Genomic DNA, 23,764 nt, shown 5'->3' with positions numbered 1-23,764 from the left:
CTGCCGTGGCCACGCCCATCAACGTGACACAGTCGGCTAGTGGTTCACACGTAGTAGGTTACACATATTGATAATTTTTTTATGCAAATTTGCACCAGCAGTGTGACTTTTGCAAAAAACCTTCACCAGTGCAGTGTGACTGGCAGGAGTGGCATACCTGCTGTAAGAATTGGCACTGGCATTACTCACCCCTCATATTGCTGCGTCTTCTTACTAGTATTGCAGGAAGTGCCGATTCTCTTATGAAAATTCATATTTGGAGTTTTTTTATTTTACAAGGAACTGTAACGACATATAGAAGAACGTAATGCATTTTTCAGGATACCCACTTTTACCTTAATTTTATTGGTTTCAGCATCAGAAACGCTTATGCATATGCATCTCTGCCATCTTGATGATGTTTAGCCTAGGCTGTGATGCCACACAGTCTTCTGCCACAGAGCACTCTGGGAGATCCGCTATGTTCCAGGCTGAGGTAAGAGTTTACAATAGGCAAACACGGACTATATAATGTATAAATGAATATTGTCAAAATAAATAATTTTACTCATTAACAGAGTGACCAAGCAGCTCAGGGTGACCCAAACTACTAGGAATGTATAGGGGGATAAAAGGAACCAAAAAGCCCTCCTACTACATGTGGGTTTGATATGGCTGTGTAAAACTTTAAGCTATAGGCTTGCTATACACCAGCGGTTCTGGATGCTTGCTTTGCTTAAAGAGACACTAACATCAAAAATATCCCCTGGGGGTACTCACCTCAGGTGGGGGAAGCCTCGGGTTCCTAATGAGGCTTCCCACACCGTCCTCTGTCCCACGGGGGTCTCGCTGCAGCCCTCCGAACAGCCGGCGACAGACCCGACTGTCAATTCAATATTTACCTTTGCAGGCTCCAGCGGGGGCGCTGTGGCTGCTTTTGGCTCCGAAGTAGATGGAAATACCCGATCTCAGTCGGGTCCGCTCTACTGCGCAGGCGCCGGAGACTTGCGCCTGCGCAGTCGAGCAGACCCGACGGCGATCGGGTATTTCCGCCTACTTCGGAGCCGACAGCCGTCAGAGGGCCTGCGCAGGAGTCGGGAAGGTAAATATTGACGTCACTGCTGTACGGAGGGCTGCCGCGAGACCCCTGAGGGATGGAGGATGGCATGGGAAGCCTCATTAGGATCCAGAGGCTTCCCCCAACCGAGGTGAGTACCCCCCAGGGGACGTTTTGACGTTACAGATTCTCTTTAACAAGGGCGAAAAGGGATAATTTGCATATTTAGTAGTAGTGCATTGTGGGTAACCACAGATGTTCACTTATAACTGAATTGTTGCAAATTTCCTTCTGTTTTAAGAAGGCAATTACACCAAGCTTTACTCATTAAGTGATATATAATAAAGTTCCTCTTTAACGCTTTCAGATGACACCTATTGAAATCTGGGCCCCGTTTGGGAGCGGTTATCCCTGCCAATGCTTAGATTTCACTCACAGACACCACGCGCTCTCGTTCTCACCGTACCATTAAGATAACGGCAGAGCTCTGCGAGCTGGTCAGGAGCAGGTTTCATTGGCTCCTGACCCCGTGATCACTGTGAGCCAATCTCATTGGCTCACAGGTCAGGAGCCAATGAAAATAGTCTCCTGACCGCCTCACAGAACTCTGCCGTCATAGCAACAGGAGAGTGAACGGGCTGGGGAGATAGGTGAACGGCAGTAGCGGCGATTCTGTGCAGCGTGATGTTGGCAAGCCCAGGTGTTTGGTGCCAGTGGTCTCTGGTCCTTAAGGGGCCAAAAACCTCTGGTACTGAAGGGCCTAAATAATCTATCCTAACATTTAGGCAACTTTCACACTAGGCCACTTTCTTTGCCTTAAGGGCTCGTTTCCACTATTGCGGTGCGGAATCGCCTGGATTCCACCGCTGATGAAATCGCATGCGGATGCGATTCCGCATGCGTTTTTTGCCGCGAATTCGCATAGGTGAGGGTATATGCGATTTTAACCATGTCACTGCCTGTGTGAATTTACATTGGCACCTATGCGAATTCGCATGTGAATTCGTGGCAAAATCGCATGGGGAAAACATGCGATTTCCCTATTAAATACATTGTGTGCGATTCGCCTGCATTCCACACGCAGGTGAATTCTGCAGGGTGTTCCGTGCAGATTTTCTCTGCACAATAATACGCTCCCGCAGACGCATAAGTGGAAACAGGCCCATTCACTTATATTGTCTATGCGAATCCGCATACGCAAGACGCATGCGGATTCGCGATAGTGGAAACGGGGCCCAACACTTTCTGCATGCAGGGTAATGCAACAGCAAGTCTATGGGGCCTAGTACACTAACTGCGTTGCATGCCAAATGTCCGATCCGCCACAGACCGGCTGCAAAGTAAACATTGCGTTACCGCCAGACTTCCGCCGCAACCAAATACATGCAAGTCAATGGGCGACAATACCTGGGCGGTGGCAGTGTGAATACGACGGTGAAGCTGGAAATCCCAGTGACGCAGTTCTTGTCCAGCAGGGAGTAAGTCACAGGACGAGGGGCGGCACTAAGCTGTCTGCGCACTCTGCCACAGGGTCATATGAATCTATTTTTTGTTGTTACGGTGTGAGGGGGTGGAGCATTACAACGATCTGGCATTAATATATATAAAATATAGGACTGTTGCAAAACTTGAGGCAATTTTCTACAGGATGCAAAGAGCTCTGCTTTAAAGACTTAGGCCTCGTTCACATCATTTAGTGCAGATGGCTGTGCGATCGGGACGCCATCTGCGCTACTGATCCCATTCATTACAATGACTGGGATCTGCGCTGCGATTCCCAAAAATGTGTGCAGCACGCGATAGCGCAAACGCGCTGCTGCGCAGCGCATATGATGGGAACGGTAGAAGGGCTGTCTATGCCCTTCTACCGTTCTTGCGTGTCACACACTATACGCGCTGCCAAAATGCGCACGGCAGCGCATGTATTCTGAACGAGGCCTAGCAGTGGGAAATTAAAAAAAAAAACCAAACAAACAACTATCACCATACCAATGACAGGTGTGGATCCGTAATATTTTAAGTGCTCCAAAATGGTGGTCTTGTGACGTATTTCCCCACACTTTCCTATCCAGTCCTTATCCCATGCTAGACACAGATTTACTGTGCAGATCTGTGCTCTGCATCCACTTCAAAAGCTCTGCCATCTGTTAAGTACTTGGTATTAAAGGGGATGGTGCATAAAATGGTCATGTGACCACTAGTTATGAACTACTAAAATGAAAGCTGTGAGCCTTTTTTGCTCATAGCACCTGCAATTCTAATGCTAGATACACACCATACAATTTTCTGTTAGATTTACCTGCCAGAACAGAAAATTGTATGGTTTGTACCTATGGACAAGAGATACATTGTTGATTTCTCTGGTTGAGAAATCTTTAATTTTAAGGATGCACAATAAATAAAGTATATAATCTCATTTTAAAGTGACACTGCAAACAAAACAAAAAAAACAACTTATTACGGTATATAATGAACTGTAGGTGTAGTACGGATAATTCATAGAACATTAGTAACAAAGAAGAGTCTAATTTTTATTTTCAGTTATAAAGTTTTTTTTTTTTTTTTTTTTTTTAGAACATTGCAGGGACAGCACGGTGGCAAAGTGGTTAGCGCTCTTGCCTTGCAGCACTGGTTCCCTGGTTCAAATCCCAGCCAGGTCAACATCTGCAAGGAGTTTGGATGTTCTCCCTGTGTCTGCGTGGGTTTCCTTCGGGCACTCCGGTTTCCTCCCACACCCCAAAAACATTCAGCTAAGTTAATTGGCTCCCCCCTAAAAACTGACCCTAGACTATGATACATACACTATATGATACATACATAGACATAGGACTATGGTAGGGATTAGATTGTGAGCTCCTCTGAGGGACAGTTAGTGATTAGACTATATACTCTGTGCAGCGCTGCGGAAGATGTTGGCGCTATATAAATACTAAACAATAAAATAATAATAGATTCTGTAATATTTGCAGTTTACACACTACAGTACACTATTTTAAACTATGAAAAAGAGCAAAACTAAGGAAACTTTTAACCTTCCTGCAGTAAAATCTTAAACAAATATTGAGAGACAGGTTAAATTAAGTGCTTCAAAGAAAAAAAAAACAGCACTGTAGCTGACCAAGCTTGGTGAGGATCTCAGAGAAGCTCTTTTGCTCGGATAACAAATGAAGTTTAACGCTTCCTGTACTGGAATCAATATGAAACGCATATCTGCGCTACTAATGTTCTATTTATTAGCTATACTACACACAATTCATTATATCATAAGTTTATTTTCACTGCAGATTTCCTTTAACGTCTGCATCTACAGCTTGGCAAACTGGTAAAGCAGCTCAGGTAATGAGATGACTTAAATCCGTCACAGCACTTTGGAATGCTGCACCTGTGTGCATTGTTGTAAAGACTCCCTCCCATCCACTGCTCTTCTGAAAGGTGTACATAGAGTCAACTGTCACAAAAAGGGCTGTATTGAGCCATAATATGTGGGAGTATCTGCAACCGGAAAGGCAGTGCAGCTAGCTTCCAGTTGAGGAGAGGAAAGAGAGGCAAGGGTTTTTATACCATCTGAACAGTACTCAGTGAAACTCTTTTCGGAAAGTACATGTAACTTTGTTGTTCCTTCAGTCACACGATGCCAGCTCATGTGTCACAGCTCTCTAAAGCCAAACCTGCCTGACAAGTATAAACATTAATTTTACACATAAATTATCAGGTGACTCAGGTCACCCTGTACTGAAGGCAGCCAACAATGAGCGGTCACCTCACAAGTAATAAAAATTCCTGTCTGAACATTTAAAGCTAGATTTTCATCACAGAAGTGCAGGAATGACAATTCTGGTGTGATCTTTCCACAGGAGGTTATTACTTTATATGGTTTCCTAATCCATAATATATTTAAAAGCCGCCACCGCCCCGGACATACCTCCTTCTGCCCCAGCCCACGATGCTGATTGGATGGTGCGCACGTGTGGCGAAATAAATCATACAATGTCCGAGAGATGCCGCATGCGCGGGGTGCGCAGTGCTGCGGGCACCAGCAGTTAAGCTATAAAATAATTTTAAAACACATCCGAAAAAAATGTATACATGGAGAAGATGCTAAGTAGTGAGTGGGATGGCAAGCAGCAGTTTGTTTAGTTCTGAAGGGAGTGGAGAAGGGTTAGAATCTGTTAAATTCCTATTGTTGCCCACGTCCCAATTGAGATGCTCTCCTAATGTCCTGTACTTGTGGCGAGTGGCACCATGACACTGAGGGTCGGTTTCAATTACAAAGTGATGCAAATGCGGCTACCTAGCTGCATCGCATCACTTCCGCCGCCGGCCGCATCACTTCCGGAGAGATGGGACGCGGCTGCGGCCATGCGAGAACCTGCAGCATTGCCGTGCATGTGTTTCAGCACACACATGGTGCGCACCACTCCTAGTGGAAACGGGCCCTAAGGGGTTGATTCGCAAAGGTTACCTTTGTTCACCTTAACTGTAAGGAGTGCTAATGCATGTTATAAACAAATAAGCAGAGATAATTCATGAGATAAATAAGGAGCGCTAAACCATGAGTTATATCAAATAAGGAGAGCTAAACCATGAGTGCTTCATTTCTACAATAATTATGTATAAATTATTTAGTCAGTTTTCCCATTGTAAAATCTTTCCTCTCCTGATTTACAGTCTGACATTTACCACATGGGGACATTTTTACTGCTGGCAGGCGATGTCAGTGGAAGGAGATGCTGCTTGCTTGTTTTCTTTGGCAGTTGGCCCCAGCTGTAAACAGCTGTTATTTCCCACAACGCAATGAGGTTCACAGACAGGAAACTGTCAGGTCTGTGGTCCTGACATCACACTGTGTGAGGGGTTTCACCACAATATCAGTCATACAGATCCCCTGATACGTTTGTGAAAAGGAAAAGATTTCTCATGGGAAAGGGGCTATCCGCTACTGATTGGGATGAAGTTCAATACTTGGTCATGGTTTCTCTTTAAGCTAGAAAAAGAGAGCTAAACCACAAGTTAAGTTAGATAAGGAGAGGTAAATCATTAGTTAAGTAATTTAAGGAGAGATAAATTGTGAGTTAACAAATAAGGTGAGATAATTTAATAGAAAAGCTTTATGAATCAGGCCCACAGTGAGGTCATCTCAACTTGAACAAGATTGGAGATAGATCTAGATGGGTCACCTGTTCATTTGGGAAGGTTTCTTCTAACATCATGAGGTTTTTCTGGGACAGCGAGGGTATATATCCCCAGTAAGTTCAGACAATAAAAAACAATGCATCACTCTCCTTCTCCTTTGACCTCTTCCAATGGTCCTTTACCTACACCTACAAAGATGGCCATACTCTGGTCCTTGTCGTCACTTGGCTCTGCTCAGTTTCAAGCTTTAGTAACTTTAGATTTTCTCTACCAGACCACAGCTTTGTAACTCTCACAATCTGGTCCTGACAAATTTCACCTCTTCATATGCAATTATCTGCTAACGCAGGCGCCATGGTGGCCAAGCTGAAAGGAGATCTGAGGTATGATAAGCAGGCTGTGCTGGTTGGATTACAATTGTACAAAACACTGCTATTTGGTTTCGGCTATAATCTTGGGGACAAAGGATAGGTGGACCTGCTTTCATAAGAACACTTGTCTTTAAAGGGAACCTGAGTTGTGAAGAGTACAGAGGCTACCTTCATTCTCCAATGAACAGTGCGAGTTGCCTGACTTCTGTGCTGATGCTCTGCCTCTAATACTTTTACTAGCCCAGAATGAGCATGCAGATCAGATGAGTTAGCTTTAATGTGTTTTAAAAGGGACCCTAAATTTTTTTTTTCCTGGGGCTTCTGCCAGCCCCTTTAGCCACGCCATCCTGGTATGATCCTCCGGTCCCACGCTGCGGGTAAGTTTCGTTACCGCAAGTTCACGGCCACTGCACGGCCCTTGCTGCGCGCATCCTTGTTTGCGCTACCGTCACCAGGAACGTCCTGCGCAGGCACTGTACGAGAAAATCTCTACTGCACCTGCGCAGGATGCTGCCGGGTACGAGAGCACGGACGCGCAGTGGCCACCGACTGCCAGAACCGAAACTGAGCAGCGTTGGGGGACCAGATGGTCATTCAGTACCGTCGCTGGCACAAGGCGGCTGCAGGGGGCTGGAAGAAGCCCCATGTAAGTTATTTCGGGTTTCCTTTAGGCCAGGGTCACACTTAGAATCGAAATGCATTTTTCCCCTATGTGCTATGGGGAAAACTCATGCGATTCTGCTAAGCGTGACCCTGGCCTTAAACATAGCCTGCTTTAATTCTCCCTGTTCTGTTCACAGTGCTGACACTGACAGCAAGATAGCCACCCCAAATAAAGTATAAGAAAGAAAAAAATAGCGTAGAAATACTACAGCATGTATGCGTTACTTCATAATTTATTTGAAGACTGTTTATTTTACAGAAATCAATTCTATAGTGACAACTATATGCTGGGATGCTTTTGTGATTTGCTTTTAGGAAACCAAAGTGGGAGACCTATGGAAGCTTGTTAATCAATAGGCTAGTTCACAGTTGATGCGTTTTTTTGCGCACAGAAAAAAATTGACATTCATCATCATAATTCTGCACATTTTATAAGTTTTCTCTATCAATTACATAAGCTGCTGTGAAAAAAAAACATGCACATTTTTCTGCATAGAAACACACTTTGGCCTCAATTCGCTAAGCTTTATCAAACACTTTATCGAACGTTTGATAATTTGCCTCATGAGTAAAATCTAATTTTGAATTCGCTAAGGTGTTGAATGTTTTATCGATAAAACATTCAATAAATCTAACACCTTAGTGAATTCAAAATTAGATTTTACCCATGAGGAAAATTATCAAACGTTCGATAAAGTGCTTGATAAAGCTTAGTGAATTGAGGCCTTTGTGTTCCCTGCCTCAGAGCTCTGCCCTTAAAACACAGGAGACCAGGGTTTTCGAATCTCAGCTCTTCCTGTAAGCCAGCACCTATTCAGTAAGGAGACATTGGGCAAGACTCCCTAACACTGCTACTGCCTACAGAGCACACTAGTGGCTGCAGCTCTGGCGCTTTGAGACCGCCAGGAGAAAAAGTGCAATATAAATGTTCTGTGTCTTGTCTACCCAATTGCTTGTCCTTGACTCAAACTCCTCAGTACAAGCATATTCCCAGAGAATTGTAGACATGCTATAAAAGAGACAGGACAATAAAACACCTCTTCTGAGAAAGCTTTTGCTCCTTTTACTAAAGTTCAAAGTGCAGCTGCCAAACACGCAATCCAGGCATAAACTAACAAACTGTAGCCTGCAGAGCACAGTTGCGTTCAATACCAGGAAACACAAAGAACACCGCATACAGTGTGCTGTGCGGAACACACAGTTACTATGAGTTGTAAAAGCAGCCCTTTAAAATCCCGGATCTGTAGACGGAAATATAGGTGGGATGTCTCGCACATGTGCGCAGGATGAAAGTTTACGAGAACATAAAATTGAGCTAACATTTAGGTGTGTGATGATTCCACAGCCCTATTAGGATAGTAAATGCCTGTGTATGTGGAACAGGTGAAAATAGAAACAAACTAGAGGTACAGTACAATCCCTTTATAGCAGGGGAGTCAAACCGAAATAAAGTGGGCCGAAATTGAGCTCTGTGACTAAGTCACGGGCCAATCTGGATGGCTATTGGCCTCCTCCCTTATAAAGTTCCCTGGTGTCTAATGACCCCCTCTCTCCTTTATACAGTTCCCTGATGTTTAGTGGTCCTCCCTCATTTATACGAATTCCTTGATGTTTAGTGGTCCTCCCTCCCCTATACAATTTCCTGGTGTCTAGTGGCCCCCTCCTTCCCCTATACAGTTCCCTGGTGTCTAGTGGCCTCCTTCCCTCTCCTATACCCTTCCCTGGTATGTAGGCCTGAACGATTTTCTATATGGTCTAGAGTGGGCCAAACACAATGCAAAGTGGGGAAACCACCTGAGGCCCAAATCAGATGGCTCCGAGGGCCAGATTTAGCCCATGGGCCGGAGTTTGACATCTATGCTTTATAGTAAACTCCAAGGGCCTGGGAAAAGTAGTTTACTATATCAGAAATTGTCCTACTCAAGCACATAAAGTGAACTATAGTACTGTATCTTAATTCAGTCAATAATTGAGTCATTTTTTTTCTTCTCAATGCTTCAGAAAGCGAGCAGATAGCATCTAAGCTAGATCAAAATGCACAGTGCTCAATATGCAGGGATTTGTATGCAATAATCACGCAACACTTGCACAGAAAGCATAGGTCTCACCACTTAATGCTGGTACAGCATTTTTAGTGTGCTCCTCTGTCAACATTTCAGTGCAGCCAAGATAATACCATAGCATTGCAGCCATGCACAAGCAAGTCACAGATGACAGGCAATTCCCTTGCACAGGAAGCATAGGTCTATTGCTTTTGAGTTAATCCATGCAGGCCCAGAGTAGTGTGCAGATAGAGAGCAGGCTACAAGTGGCTGCCAGCTTGCCCACCGACCACAGCTCAAGGGTCTCAGACTAATGTATGACGCATGTGCCCCCCCCCCCCCTTTCCACTATAGCTGGGTGCTGAATATCGTAGGGACCAAAAAGACAAAACAAAAAAAAAACATGTTTTACAAGCAGAGTCTTTAAAAGTGCCTCTTGCTCTAGGAATAGGCTCAAAATAAGAGACACACAGAAGGCCAGGTTATCACCAGTCAAGGTTCTACGCAGAGGGTAAACACTAAGGGCCCTTTTCCACTAGCAATCACAAATCACTAATGCCAGTGATTGATTTGATATAATATATAAGTATATGAAGTGAGAAGTTAAAAAAAAATAGGAGAGAGAAATGATTAATATTTGCCAAGTAATTTGTTCATATTGTTTGATCCACAATCAGCCTGCGGGTAATCACCTTTACTGCCGGCAGATATGGGAATAATAAAACAAAAAGAAAAAAAAAAAAAAAACAGCACCAACTGCAATTATCTATAACCACACCCCCTATCAATGCGATAGGCTAAGCATTGGTTTTTTTTTTGTTACTTTTATAGATAAATATATGCAGAGGGAGATACTGGCTGCTTGGCAGTTGGAAACAGCTGTTATTTACCACAATGCAACAAGGCTCACAGACAAGAAATGGTCAGGACCTAGGTACTGACATCACACTGTGGGAGGGGTTTCACCACAATATCAGCCATACAGACCCCCCCCCCCAATGATCTATTCGAGAAAAGGTAAACATTTCTCATGGGAAAGGGGGTATCGGCTATTGATTGGGATGAAGTTCAATCCTTGGTTATGGTTTCTCTTTAAGCACAAGTGGAAATAGCGCTCAACAGCCAGTGAAATGAAGCGGCTACTGGCGTGTCTTCTCCCAGCAAAACTTCATGAGCTTCTCCACTTTCCAGCCTGCTGGAGTCTATATTTATACTGATAAGAATATTACAAGGTCTACACTGCATTTGTATGACGATTGTGCCCCAGCATGTTTACTTCCTGTAGGTACAGCATTATAATTAGTAAGGAGTGAGCTCATAAATGGTATTTATGTCCTAGCATTCATATCATGCTTATAAAGGGATAAGCGTATGCAGAGTAACTTGTTGCTGAGTGGTGTTTAACACCAGATCAGACAAGCCGCTCTCTGCATGTAGGTCATGGTTCTAATTTACCATTTACACTGTCAAACTTTCTATATAAAAAACTGACGCGGTTATTCATCTAAGGCTCCTTTCACACTATGGGCCTGATGCAGTAAACTCCAATAAAGTTGCCGTGCGCAAGAAGAAGCGCAAAGTAATTTTAATATTACTAGCGCAGGGCGAGCACCAGTCACGTTACCGTGGTAATGCACTTTTGCTATGGTAACAAGTGTTAGCCCACGCACTAATCCAGTAACGCGCACAGTGCTAACGGGTAAATGGCTGGTGCTCCCCTTGCGCTAGTATCAGTAAAAGTGTTGGGTGGTCCTTGCGCACGCCAACTTTACTGCATCAGGCAGCATGTCCATTATACAGCCGCACAATAGACAATATAATCCCATCAAAACAATGCAAATTATAAGGGGGCCTTTCACAAGGGCAGTTTAGTCCCGACAGAACAACGCACCGCCTGCAGTGTGTTACCGGGCGACGCAAGCATAAAGTCTCTGGTCTGCATGCTGTACTGTATGGGTCACTTTTCAGTGGTAGGCCGCAATGCGACTTTACATCACCACTGCGATTTTATATTGCAGGATCCGCAACGCTATGTATAAAATGTGAAAGGAGCTAAAAGGTGGCCACACGTTACAATTTTTTCTTCAATGTTACTGAAAAATGTCTCAAATTCTCGATTTTTTTTTTGGATTGGACATGTTGGAAAATTCAGACCAACTTTACCAAGAATTGTATGGTGTGTGATGGATTGTCAAATTGTATTCAACCAGAATAAACTGTGTACAACTATTCAGTATATACCAAACGTTGTAATGTTTATATCAGTGGTCCTCAAACTAAGGCCAAATGCGGCCCCCTGAGGCTTTTTCCCCGGCCCTTCACTCACAACATGTATCACTTAGATGCGGTCCACTGCATCTTAAAATATCGGTGGCTCACATACAGAATAGCAATGCTGGCAACCCCAATCCACAGGGAAGCCAGCGAGCAGTTATTCCCTGGCTTCCAATCCAATTCTGCATCAGGTGACACTGCTGTCCAATTGGACGACAGGTTGTCCCCTGGGTATGCTTCACTGTCTGGCACAAAAAGGTTTTGTACTATCTGCACATGCTGTGTTGGGAGCATAATATCTGCTTTGGTTAAATGAGTCATCAAGCAAGTAATGCTACCCAGAGTACTACTTACCCGGGGCTTCCTCCAGCCCCTGGCAGCCACTATTTTCCTCACCGCAGCTTCGCTCTCCTCCACTGGAACACAGTCCCCGGTGGTCTGGACCACATGGAGGTGGTTGACATCGGCGCTCACACAGTAGAGGACGACCAGGCGAGTAACTTACACGGGGATACAGTTTATTTATAGCTTCACATAAAACAACTTAAAAAACAAATAACTTACATTGAGGGTCCATGCATACTGAATAAAATCGCTCATAAGGTATTGCACAATCCCAATGGAAAAGTGCATCCTAAACCACAGATCATCACTGGTAACTCAGAAGCCTGCAACCCCCCCCCCCCCCCCCCATATCCTCCCAAGATATGGAATACAATCCTATCTTGTGAACCAGTGGGGCATGGGGGGGGGTTGGGGGGCAGGCTGAAAATTCAAAATTGGCACAGTTCTAGCTCAGGGGGCCCATCCATAACCTCAAAAATTTGGGGTGTGTAGGAGGCCTACAATTAAAGAATTAGGGAGTAACTGGCTTTCACAGTACATTGCGCACGCCCGTGATGATGCACAGCACAGTGCCATAAGCAGCAAAATGCGACATTATACCGGCATTTCCATATCTGGTGTATAACAATTGAGCCTTTAAGTAACTAAAGCCTCATACAACTAGTTCATTCTTGCAAGTCATAATACATGGCTGTGGAAAAGTAACATGATGCTAACACAACATAAACAGCAAGTGTTTAAAACTGATCAGGCAATACTTTAACCTACAGCTCAAGAGCCCTTCAATCATCTTGTTTTGCACACTCTGAACATTTTTTTCTTTTAGCCTTTAGGCACTGGAGGTTAAGAGAACTTGCTGTCATGTTCAGGGGAGAAAACACACACACACACACACACACACACACACACACACACACATCAAAGCTCGCAGTCACAAGCACAATTTAAATACACCACCAAACCAGAAGAACATGATATCACAGCAGACGCAATGCTTCATTCAAGTTGTTTGGCAACAGCCCATCCCTGTTACTATATCTATTCTCATGCAAAGCGGGAAGAAAGAAAAGGAAAAAAAAAGTGTAGGCTTATTTCTTGGATGAGGGTCCTTTTACACTAGAGTGTGATCCAATCACCAGACAGGGGGGCGGTGTGGTTCAGATGGCGACAGCGCTGGAACGTGGACATCAAAGCCTTCCCTCTCCATAGGTGAGTATTTGCCTTTTTCCCCCACAGTCACTTCAGACTATCCAGTCTGGCATAGTGGCTAGCACTCTTACTTGCCGTCTTCAATCTGGGCCAGGACACTATCTGCATGAACTTTGTATGTTCTCTGTTTGCATGGGTTTCCTTCGGGCACTCTGGTTTTCTCACACATTCAAAGAAATAAAGATACTGATAAGTTTCCCCCCCAAAATGGCAGAAACATGACTATGGTAGAGATTATACTGTAAGCACCTCTATGGGACAGCTAATAACAAGACTGTGTAAGGCCAGAAACCCACTAGGAGCGATTTCTAATCGCTAGCGATTTGAAAAAGCTCTTGCTAATGCAATAATGCTATGGGGGATTTTTATAAAATCAAATCGCTCAAGTGGGATCACACCCACAGCATTACATTAGCAAGAGTTTTAAAATTGCAAATCGCTCAGAAAAAAAAAAAAAAAAAAAAAAAAAAAAAAAAAAAAAAAAAAAAATCGCTCCTAGTGGGTTTCTGGCCTAAAGTGTTGCAAACTCTGTTGTAATAAACTATGCCCTGGGAACATTTGTAAGCAGCTCAGAGGGGGTGAGAGTATGCGAGTGTATTTGTACAATGTAACAGTGGCGGACATACGGCCGTGCCTCCGCACGAGGGCCCCTGAAGTTCCGCTGCTTCAGGGGCCCATTAAGTATTGCTGGTTTTTTTTTTTCTATTTTACCTTTTATTTTTTTTTTAACCTAGGGGCCCCCGACTCCTGTCCTCCCCCTCACCTCGGGCTCCCCCCCCCCCCCTCATGCGGTGGGAGAGCGGAAAATACAGGAAGTCTCCGGGGCTGCAGCAGACGCTAGAGGCAGCTGCCGCTTGGTCTCCCCTGTCTTTAACTCTGTATACTGCTCGCTACTAAACCAGGAAGTAGCGATCAGTATACAAAGTTGAAGACACGGGAGACCAAGCGGCAGCTGCCTCTAGCGTCTGCTGCAGCCCCGGAGACTTCCTGTATTTTCTGCTCTCCCGCCGGCCGCCGCGCATACCGGGAGGGGGGCCCCCCCGAGGTGAGGGAGGGAGGATAGGAGTCGGGCCCCCCACCCGGATAGCTACCCACCCGGCTACCTTACCCACCCGGCTACCTACCCCGCTACCTAACCACCCTGCCGGCTACCTACCAGGCTACCTAACCACCCGGATACCTACACACCCACCCGGCTACCTAACCACCCACCCGGCTACCTACCCGGCTACCTAACCACCCACCCATTTACCCACCCGGCTACCTAACCACCCACCCGGCTACCCACCCACCCGGCTACCTAACCACCCACCCAGCTACCTACCCGGCTACCTAACCACCCACCCGGCTACCTAACCACCCACCCGGCTACCTAACCACCCACCCGGCTACCTAACCACCCACCTAAAGACCCACCAGGCTACCTACCTACCCACCCACCCAGCTACCTACCCACCCACCAGGCTACCTACCCACCCGCCTACCCAGCCACCCGGCTACCCAGCCACCCACCAGGCTACCTACCCACCCAGCTAAGGGCTACCTACCCACCCACCCGGCTGCCTACCCACCCACCAGGCTACCTACCCACCCAACCACCCATGGGAGCTGCGCGCCGGATGGAGGCTGGGACAGGAGGTCTGCTGCTGCAGGTGAGTAAATGGTTTTTTTTATTATTTATTTTAGCAGGTGTATGTTCTGGGCAGGTCTGCCACATGATTACGTGTATGTTCTGGGCAGGTCTGCCACATGATTACGTGTATGTTCTGGGCAGGTCTGCCACATGATTACGTGTATGTTCTGGGCAAATTTGCTACATGATTGCACGTATTTTCTGGGCAAATCTGCCGACATCATTGCACGTATTTTTCTGGGCATATCTGCCGACATGATTGAATGTATTTTCTGGGCATATCTGCCGACATCATTGCACGTATTTTCTGGGCATATCTGCCGACATGATTGAATGTATTTTCTGGGCAAATCTGCCGACATGATTGAATGTATTTTCTGGGCAAATCTGCTCACATTATGTGTATTTTCTTGAGAAAACCTACACAATTATGTGAATTTTCTGGGGAAAGGGTCACCAAAACTTGGGCCCACTGTCTTTGCGTTGCACTTTTCAAGGGAACCTGAGGTGAGAATAATATTGAGGCTGCCATATTTCTCTCCTTTTAAGCAATACCAGTTGCCTGGTTGCCGTTCTGGTCCTCTGCCTCTTATTCTTTCAACCATAGACCCTGAACAAGCATGCAGCAGGTCAGGGGTTTCTGACAATATTGTCAGAACTGAGAAGATTAAGCTGCATGCTTGTTGCTGGTGCAATTCAGTTTATTACTGCAGCCAAATAGATCAGCAGGGCCGCCAGGCAACTAGTATTGTTTAAAAGGAAATAACTATGGCAGCCTCCATATCACTCTCACCCCAGGATCACTTTAAATTACAGTTAGCTCCGCCCTTATCCGGTCATTGCCACGCCCATTTTTTTTGCCGCGGCGCCTTCTATCCACAACTATTTTTATAGCCACGCCCACTTTTTGCCGCTTCGCGCGCCACAGGTCAGGGGGGCCCACAATTGATATTTTGCACAGGGTCCCACTGCTGGCTGTGTCCGCCACTGCAATGTAATATACTAATATCTGAAACTATGGATCCCTCATATCACTATCGTCATACTATAAAAGGTGGCCATATGCTGGCAGATGGACACCCAATTTTACCAACACATAGATCCCTTTCTTATCAAAACCCGATCAGAGAGGGAACTATTACTGCCACACACTGCAAGTAGATTAATAGATTTCAGTTTCAAATCTGTAAAAAACAAAACAAAAACAAAAAAAACCCACACCTTTGAACTGCCTCTGACAGTACAGGGCCAACCCAACACCCCCCCCCCCCCCCCCCCAATTTAGTTCTCCTCCAGGGCTCCTGCACAGTGTTGGCAGAAGAGCACACACTCAACTGTCTGCCAGCGGCTTGTCTCCATCACAGCCTGTTCCCTCGTGACCCAGCAGCAGGTACGTAGTACCATATATGCCGACGGATGAGGATGGAGACAGGACACAGAAAGAGGAGTGCCTGCGGACAGACGAATGTGTGCTCTGCTGCCAACACTCTGCAAGGCCCCCGGCGGAGACTATTTTAGGGGTGGGGAGACGAGGACAGGGGCTGTCAATCTACCACCACTATCCTTGTGCACCCGACCTACCCACTTTCCAGCGAGAACTTCCATCCGGGGAGTGATCAATAATTTTGACCAATTTCAGATGGAAATGTATCAAAATAATGATCTGGCAGCCAGGTTGGGGCATCAATCTCTGGCATCTCTTTGATCGCAGTGATCAAGACTGCCAGAAAAAATATAAATCAATAAGTGTATGGGCACCTTAAAGAACAACTGAAGTAAGAGGTATATGGAGGCTGCCATATTTATTTCCTTTTAACCAATACCAGTTGCCTGCCTATCCTGCTGCTCCTGTGCCTTTAATACTTTTAGATAAGCTTGCAACAGATCACAGGTTTCCGACATTTTCAGATCTGACAAGTTTAGTTGCATGCTTGTTTCTGGTGCGATTCAGATACTACTGCAGCCAAATAGACCAGCAGGGGTGCCAGGAAATAAATGTGGCAGCCTCCATATCCCTCTTACTTTGGTTGTCCTTTAAGCCACCATGGCCTGGAAAAGTAGAGGATCCTCAACTCTGGCCTGACTCTAGCAGAAAAACGCAGCTTGGTATTGGATTTTCTTGACATATCCGTGTTCTACCCGCCAGGATACTGCAGATAAGTCACCGCTACTTGTTAGCTGCACAGCCTAGGTGCACCAGATCATCTTTCTGCAAGTTCAACCGCCTCCACCAATCTACATCAAGCATAAGTAGGAAATGGCCAAAGGCCATCCTTGAATTACATTACGGCCATATACCACATACAGACAACACAATGGGAGAATATATAAATATTAGTTATTGCAAACATACACTTGCATCACTGCAGCTGTCAATCATCTGTCATGAGCAGTACACATTCATGATACATGTACACACATATACAGATTTACTGATCTAGACTCACAGGCAAGCCTAAAATGAATTGAAATAGTCATACACAAGACATTTTTTTCTCATTCTTGGCAAGCCTGCGGCTCATGTCAGCACAGAGATCCGCTTCTGCCACCGCTGCTGTACTTACAATGTTTCTTTCCATCAATGAGCTTCATTGTTGCTGCAGTAGGGGAGGTGTGTTGCACTGAGCAGATAGACAGACAGCACAGGACAGACGCGACCTGCAGCTTGGCATTCCCGCACCGCGGCGGCGTCTGCAGCTCACTAGGAACAAGGTCACGTTTTTTCCTTCCAGCACAGAAATTGCGAAACGCCCGATGCGCTGATCTCGCTCTACTCGTTATTTACAATGAACTCACAAAAGCCATGCTTCCTGCCTCGCCATTGGCTGCTCGGCTGCCCGGCCTCCCATGGTGTCAGTAGGTGTGTTCGGCATCCCGCTCCTCTCATTGGCTGTCAGGGACTGGCATTTAACAGCGCATCTACTGACTGCATGTTCACCAATCCCCCCTCTGCTCGTACTGTGGTGTCAGAAGGCTGGAAATCCCTGAGAAAGGGAAGCAGCAACATTGCCTCATTGCAGTATTCATATGATCCTAGTATGCAGGCAGCAGCAGTTATCAGTGGGGATCAGTTCTGCTCACTAAAGGTGGCCATACACTTATGGATTTACAGCAGATTTGGCCATCAGATAGATTTCTGGCAGATGCCTGTCAAGTTTAATCTGACAGGAATCTGATGTGTGCCACACACTAGGAACAAATTTCCAATAGATTTCAGAATTAATTCTATTGATCTAAATGCATTATTGGACCATTATGGTGGGAATACATGAGATTCTGCGCTCAATCAATTCTGCTGCTCAATTCTCTTATCTGCCGTTCGTTTTTCTTATCTTTTTCCATTCCCTTCGATCAGTAATCGATCGGCAAAACGATCAAACGGGAGATTAGACATGGAAATTATCTATCGAATCATCTATCGGTGGCAGAAATGAACTGTGTATTCCCACCATTAGATCCAATGCAACTCTATGGGCCATCGATTTGCTGCCAGCAGCAGATCGACCCAGATTTTTCTTCCTGTCAGATCAAATTGTTTGAAATCGGACGCAAATCAATTGATCGGCCAATCGATCAGCAAACTATTTCCAATCGATCAATCGAAGGCTGAAATAGACCAGTGTATGGGCCCCTTAACCTACCTGGCGTTCTATTAAGATCGCCAGGGCGGCTGCGGGAGGTTTTTTTTTAAATAAACAAAAAAATCTGTTTCATGCAGCCAACTGAAAGTTGGCTGCATTGGCTGCATGAAAGCCCACTAGAGGGCGCTCCGGAAGCGTCATTCTGATCGCCTCCGGCGACCAGAATAAACAAGGAAGGCCGCAATGAGCAGCCTTCCTTGTTTTGCTTACATCGTCGCCATAGCGACGAGCGGAGTGACGTCATGGACGTCAGCCAACGTCCGGACGTCAGCCGCCTCCGATCCAGCCCTTAGCGCTGGCCGGAACTTTTGTTCTGGCTGCGCAGGGCTCGGGCGGCTGGGGGGACCCTCTTTCGCCGCTGCTCGCGGCGGATCGCCGCAGAGCGGCGGCGATCAGGCAGCAGACGCGGCTGGCAAAGTGCCGGCTGCGTGTGCTGCTTTTTATCTCATTAAAATCGGCCCAGCAGGGCCTGAGCGGCGACCTCCGGCGGTGATGGACGTGTATATTCGTCCATACCGCTGAGGAGGTTAAATCTAACATTTAGGGGCAATGCGGCCAGGTTTCCATCGCGTTTGTCCCATTATCGCAGCGCACCCGATCTTTCAGCATGTCCGATCGATACACCTGATTAGTTTCAGGCCAAAATTGGTTGAATCGTCGATCAGGCATGCTTTTAACATCCCAGATTTTCAACCGATTCAATAATTAATGAATTAGATGGTAGATCGCCCATATAAATCAACAGATGTATGGCCATCTTTGTAGAAGTCCACCAAATATTCCAAAATGATTCATTCCTTTCTGAAAAGAATGAATTCAGAAGGAACGGATTCCTACTACTCACTGCATATCAATCCATCTACCAATGCTCTCGCCCCACCCCCATTGTTTTACATTTCCCATCCTGTCCGATCGATCAATCTGACATTTTAAGGAATCGATTCCTGGCAGATAATTCAAATGGGAATCGACACATGATTTTTGTAAGGTCAGACATGACAGTAACATTGGCTTGCTTGGTATATTACTAATGCTAAATATAATTTTGCCCTATTAAAAAACAAGGCATTTGCAACCCTGCACAGTAACACAGAGCCACTCATACATGGCTTTTTCCTCATCCAGGAGCTTCTCCATGCTACTGTGCAGGCGCGAACCCTACTCGCACCTGTGCAGCGTGGGTGCACTTAGGATCGCAGCCGCGAAGGGGAAAAGGGTCCTGGCTGCATACATTTGAAATCGGTGCCGGTAGACTTGGGCGCAGGACACACCACGGTGCCGGTAGACTTGGGCGCAGGACACAGCCGGTGTATGGCTGATCCTGCTTCTGCACAAGTTCGAGCCGTGTTAATTACAATTCCCCCTCTAGGCTGTCATGAATAGTGGGGAATGATATATTTGGGCTACCAGCGATTGCTGGAGGCCGAATTATTGCGTTTTTAAGCAACTTCGGCTCTGTCTTCTGACGGCGCCAACGTTACTCACTGAGCGCCGCTATAGATGTGATTCTTATTGTAGTCTATGGTGGCGCCTGCTGCGCCCAAATCTAGCAGCAATGAAAAGCACTGCTCCGTCCTGGCTGGCTGTGAAGTGGTATAAGCCTATAGCTGGTAGGTTTTTATACAGCCAAACCTGCACACAGCTGTTTTGGACTTTATGGTCTCTGCCACCTTCTTTTGATTGGCCCAGTTCCAACCTGCAATTTGCATTAAATGTGCATGCAAGGCATAATTATTAGCCTCTTTTTTCAGGCCCATTTACACTATATCCAAACATTCAGCGTTTCCCCCGCATTATAGCCGGACAGGGAAACGCTGCCTATTCAGACACCAGCATGCCGTCCGAATTGCTTGCCGGTGCGATTCTGGGCAGCATGCTGCAATTTTCTGTAGCGCGCATCCAAATCCCTACAGCCATTGCATGGCACAGCTATAGCAACTTGGAAATGGCACATAGCGGATATGGGTGGTGAAAAGATGACAGCCAGACTCTAAGCACACACCTAGGCTGCCTTATGTATAACCTGGCTCTGCTTCTAACCACCTCCTAATTAATCAGGCAGTCCAATGAAGAACACTATGGTTAATCCAGACCATGGGGTGCAATTAGGAAGCACTTTACGCTAATCCTGGCAGCCAGTACCGTTCCTATTCCGCCATCCCAGCGCCCATATATGACCATTGTCACACACAGTCACACTGCCCCCTTCCATGTCGCAGAGAACATGCAGGAATGCCATTACACAAGCTGATCTCCCAGCCAGGCAGGCAGCCATGTGTATGGTGAATGCTGGCCATGCCTCTATAGAGCACGCAATGCTAGCTGTCACTATGCAGGTATGCTGCTGTCGCATCCACTGACGTGACCGCCATAGAAACGCCGCATCGGATTACAGAGGGGACAATGGCTGTATGTGGTGCGGGCGGGCGCAACAATCATGCAGTGGTGCGGGCGGGCGCGGAGTGACAGGTGTGCTGAGCGGCACTTACGGGGTCTGCTCCTCCTGCCCGAGTCCATTCTCCGCCGGATCCTGCTCTTCTTGGCCGGGGAGCCTTGGTGCAGGGTCTCCGGGTGTGCTCGGTGGTGGAGCGGCCCATGGTCGCCGAGGCCCCGGCTGCTCTCCCCGTTCAGCAGCGCAGGCGGCTCCGTGGCGTGGAATCCATTGTGCAGCCGAGAAGCAGAGGCCGCCTCGGGCTGCGGGTGGTCGCCCATCGCTGCGGGCCAGTGGAGGAGGCTTCCCGGGTGCGCGGTGCTTCGCTAGCGCCGAGCTCTGTCTGGGGGGCTCAGGATGGGAGACAGCGGAGGGGACATGTCCCCCAGTCCTTCTGCTGCTGCCGATGCGCTAGTCAGTGACGTCACGCACCGCCCACCGCATGACAGGCAGGAGACCTGAGTGGTATGATGCCCGCCTGCTTTCATACCATGGTTTGGTGGGCTGCAGTGATTGTCTTTATAAAGACTCTATATAAATATAAAGGGTCTTTGATGACCTTGTAAGGTTTATCATGGTGACCTTCAGCAAGTGAACTGTACAAGTGTAATCCTAATCAAAGGCAGATACGTGTGGGAATGAGATGCAGGATTATGCAAATTATGTATGCAAATATATGCATCTTGAAAATGGACCAGAGAGAATAAACCTTGGTAGGATTTGATTGGTCCATTTTAAAGCTGCATAAATTAGCATACAAATTTTACATAACCCTGCATTAACTCAGAATTATTTGCATCTTATTAATTAGGGATGGTCAATGAGATGCAAATATTTAAATTTGAATTTATGTAGGATTATGTACATTTTTATGCAAATATATGCAGCTTGAAAATGGACGGTTCATTTTCAAGCTGCATATATTTGCATAAGAATGTGCATAATCCTGCATGAACTCTGAAATATTTGCATCTCATTGATCATCCCTATTGTTAACCATCCTTAGTGATCAGGGACGGGCTAAGGCAGAGGCGAGAGAGGCTCCAGCCTCAGGGCGCAGTGTAGGAGGGGGCGTATAACCCCCTCAGCTATCATTCCCCTATTGTGTTTGGAGCAGGGAGAAATAAGAAAAGGGGATACATGGCAGTGATTGCAAGCCAGATAACTATAGATTAAGGTGTTGGGAGCCCTGGTGCCTTAGGGCCCATTTCCACTATCGCAAATTTGCATGCATTTTCGCATGCAAATTCACATAGCAATACAAGTGAATGGGACTGTTTCCACTTTAAGGGCTCGTTTCCACTATAGCGAATCCGCATGCGGGCACTGCATGCGGATTCGCATAGTCAATGTAAGTGGATGGGGCTGTTTCCACTTGTGCGGCGGCGGGATCGTTCTTCGGTGCGGCAGAAATCTGCACGGCAGGGCCGTCAGATTTCGCGTGCGGGAGGAATGCGGGCGAATTGCCGCTAATGCATTTAATAGGGAAATCGCATGCGGCTTTGTCATGCGGATTTCGCCGCGATTTCGCATGGTTTGCTATGGAGTTTTACTCAGGCAGTGACATGGTTAAATTCGCCTGGCTCCTTGCCATGCGAAATCGCATGCGAAATCGCGGCTAAATCCGCAGGCGGAAACGCAGCCGCATGCGATTTCTTCTGCGGTGGAATCCAGGCGATTCCGCACCGCAACAGCGGAAACGAGCCCTCAGGATTCCTTTGCGTTTTTCTGTGCAGAAAAAATTTGCATGTCAGAGCCATCAGAATTCGCATACCGCTATGCGAATCGCATACAATGTATTTAATAGGAAATTCGCATGCGGTTTGGGTATGCAAATTTTTATGCTAAATCGCATGCGAATTAGAAACAATAGAAAATCACACCAGCACTGCCATGGTTAAATTCACATACATCGTCATCCATGCAAATTCGCATGAAAATTCGCATAGACCTGCATGCGAAATTCGCCGCGACGATTCCCACCGCACAAGTGGAAATGCAGCCTCAGTCTAATAGCAATCAGTGTGTGACGGCTGGGGTGGGAGGGATGGAGGGGCACACTTTGGTGTCTTAGCCTTGGGTGCTGGAGGACCTGGTCCCGGCTCTGCTAGTGATCACCACTGCTGAAGTTTACCTGCTAGGCTAGAGCCATGGAGGCTGCCATCTTGATTTCCTATGCGAATTTCCCGAGCTGGTATAGTTGAGGTGAGAGAGTGAAAAGTCTATAGGGAAACGTTCTCCAATCACAGCAGCGGCTACAACTTGAAGCATTTTCATTGGCCCGAATAGTATGGGCTTATTATCACTACAACCTATCTGAAGCCTAGTAGTTGGAAAGGGTGCTGTCCACCCAATCAGGTTGACGGAATTTTTACCATGGACTTTCTCGCTGGCTCATCTCAACCATTCTAGCACCAATTTCCTGTCTGAAATGCTGATCATATGGCTATAAGGGCCCGTTTCCACTGTCGCGATGCCATAGGGGATAACGGTGCCGCCGGCCAAATCGCTTGCAGTAGCGATTCGGCCGGAACCCCCTACAGAATTCGCGGCGGAGGCTGCGATTCCCATAGCCGTGCACGGCTCATGGGATTTGCCTGCGATCCCGCCCACCCGCTCAGTGCCGGCGTGCGTCTACGAGACACGCCGCACTAGTGGAAACGAGCCCTAATGCTCTCAGAGGCATTTCCTGGAGGAAGTATGTAGATGGAAAGATCAGAACACCTGATTTGTATCGTCATAACACAAAGAATTAAAGCTAGAGATACCAGTTCGGACAGTGTCTTGTTTCATTGCAATGAAAATATTTCCTGCTACTGCCCAGAAAGTGTGAGTCATCACATATCAGAGCCTCAGGGAGTTCAATGTAACCTCAACTGACTCCGAGACGCTGCATGCAGTGTTTTGGAAAACGCTATCAACTGCAGTGCTTGACCAATCAATGGTAAGCATGAGATGAACGCTTTCATTCAGCTCAATTACAACG

General features: G+C 46.5%; 1 protein-coding gene and 1 long non-coding RNA gene across 3 annotated transcripts in view; one reads left to right on the top strand and one right to left on the bottom strand.

Annotated features, from left to right (window-relative positions):
- The window catches only part of LOC137535693 (uncharacterized), a 30,248-nt gene extending 23,723 nt beyond the window's left edge, over positions 1-6,525 (top strand). The window contains exon 3 of the long non-coding RNA XR_011024448.1: positions 6,444-6,525. This is a non-coding gene — a long non-coding RNA (uncharacterized lncRNA). The remainder of the gene's footprint in view (positions 1-6,443) is intronic.
- Positions 1-21,193, bottom strand: part of PANK1 (pantothenate kinase 1) — a 71,003-nt gene extending 49,810 nt beyond the window's left edge. The window contains exon 1 of one of the 2 annotated variants that reach the window (XM_068257557.1): positions 20,837-21,193. In XM_068257557.1, the coding sequence (XP_068113658.1) occupies positions 20,837-21,059 (223 nt within the window). In that variant the 5' untranslated portion in view covers positions 21,060-21,193. Of the gene's footprint in view, positions 1-17,270; positions 17,461-20,836 lie in introns of those variants that run through there. The other variant, XM_068257558.1, reaches the window with a different exon arrangement.
- Positions 21,194-23,764: the final 2,571 nt, after the last annotated feature.

This window comes from Hyperolius riggenbachi, chromosome 10, assembly GCF_040937935.1.
Source record: "Hyperolius riggenbachi isolate aHypRig1 chromosome 10, aHypRig1.pri, whole genome shotgun sequence".
Lineage (NCBI taxonomy): Eukaryota > Metazoa > Chordata > Amphibia > Anura > Hyperoliidae > Hyperolius > Hyperolius riggenbachi.
The sequence above is the reverse complement of the archived record's forward strand: the minus strand, read 5'-3'. Positions and strand labels throughout refer to the sequence as shown.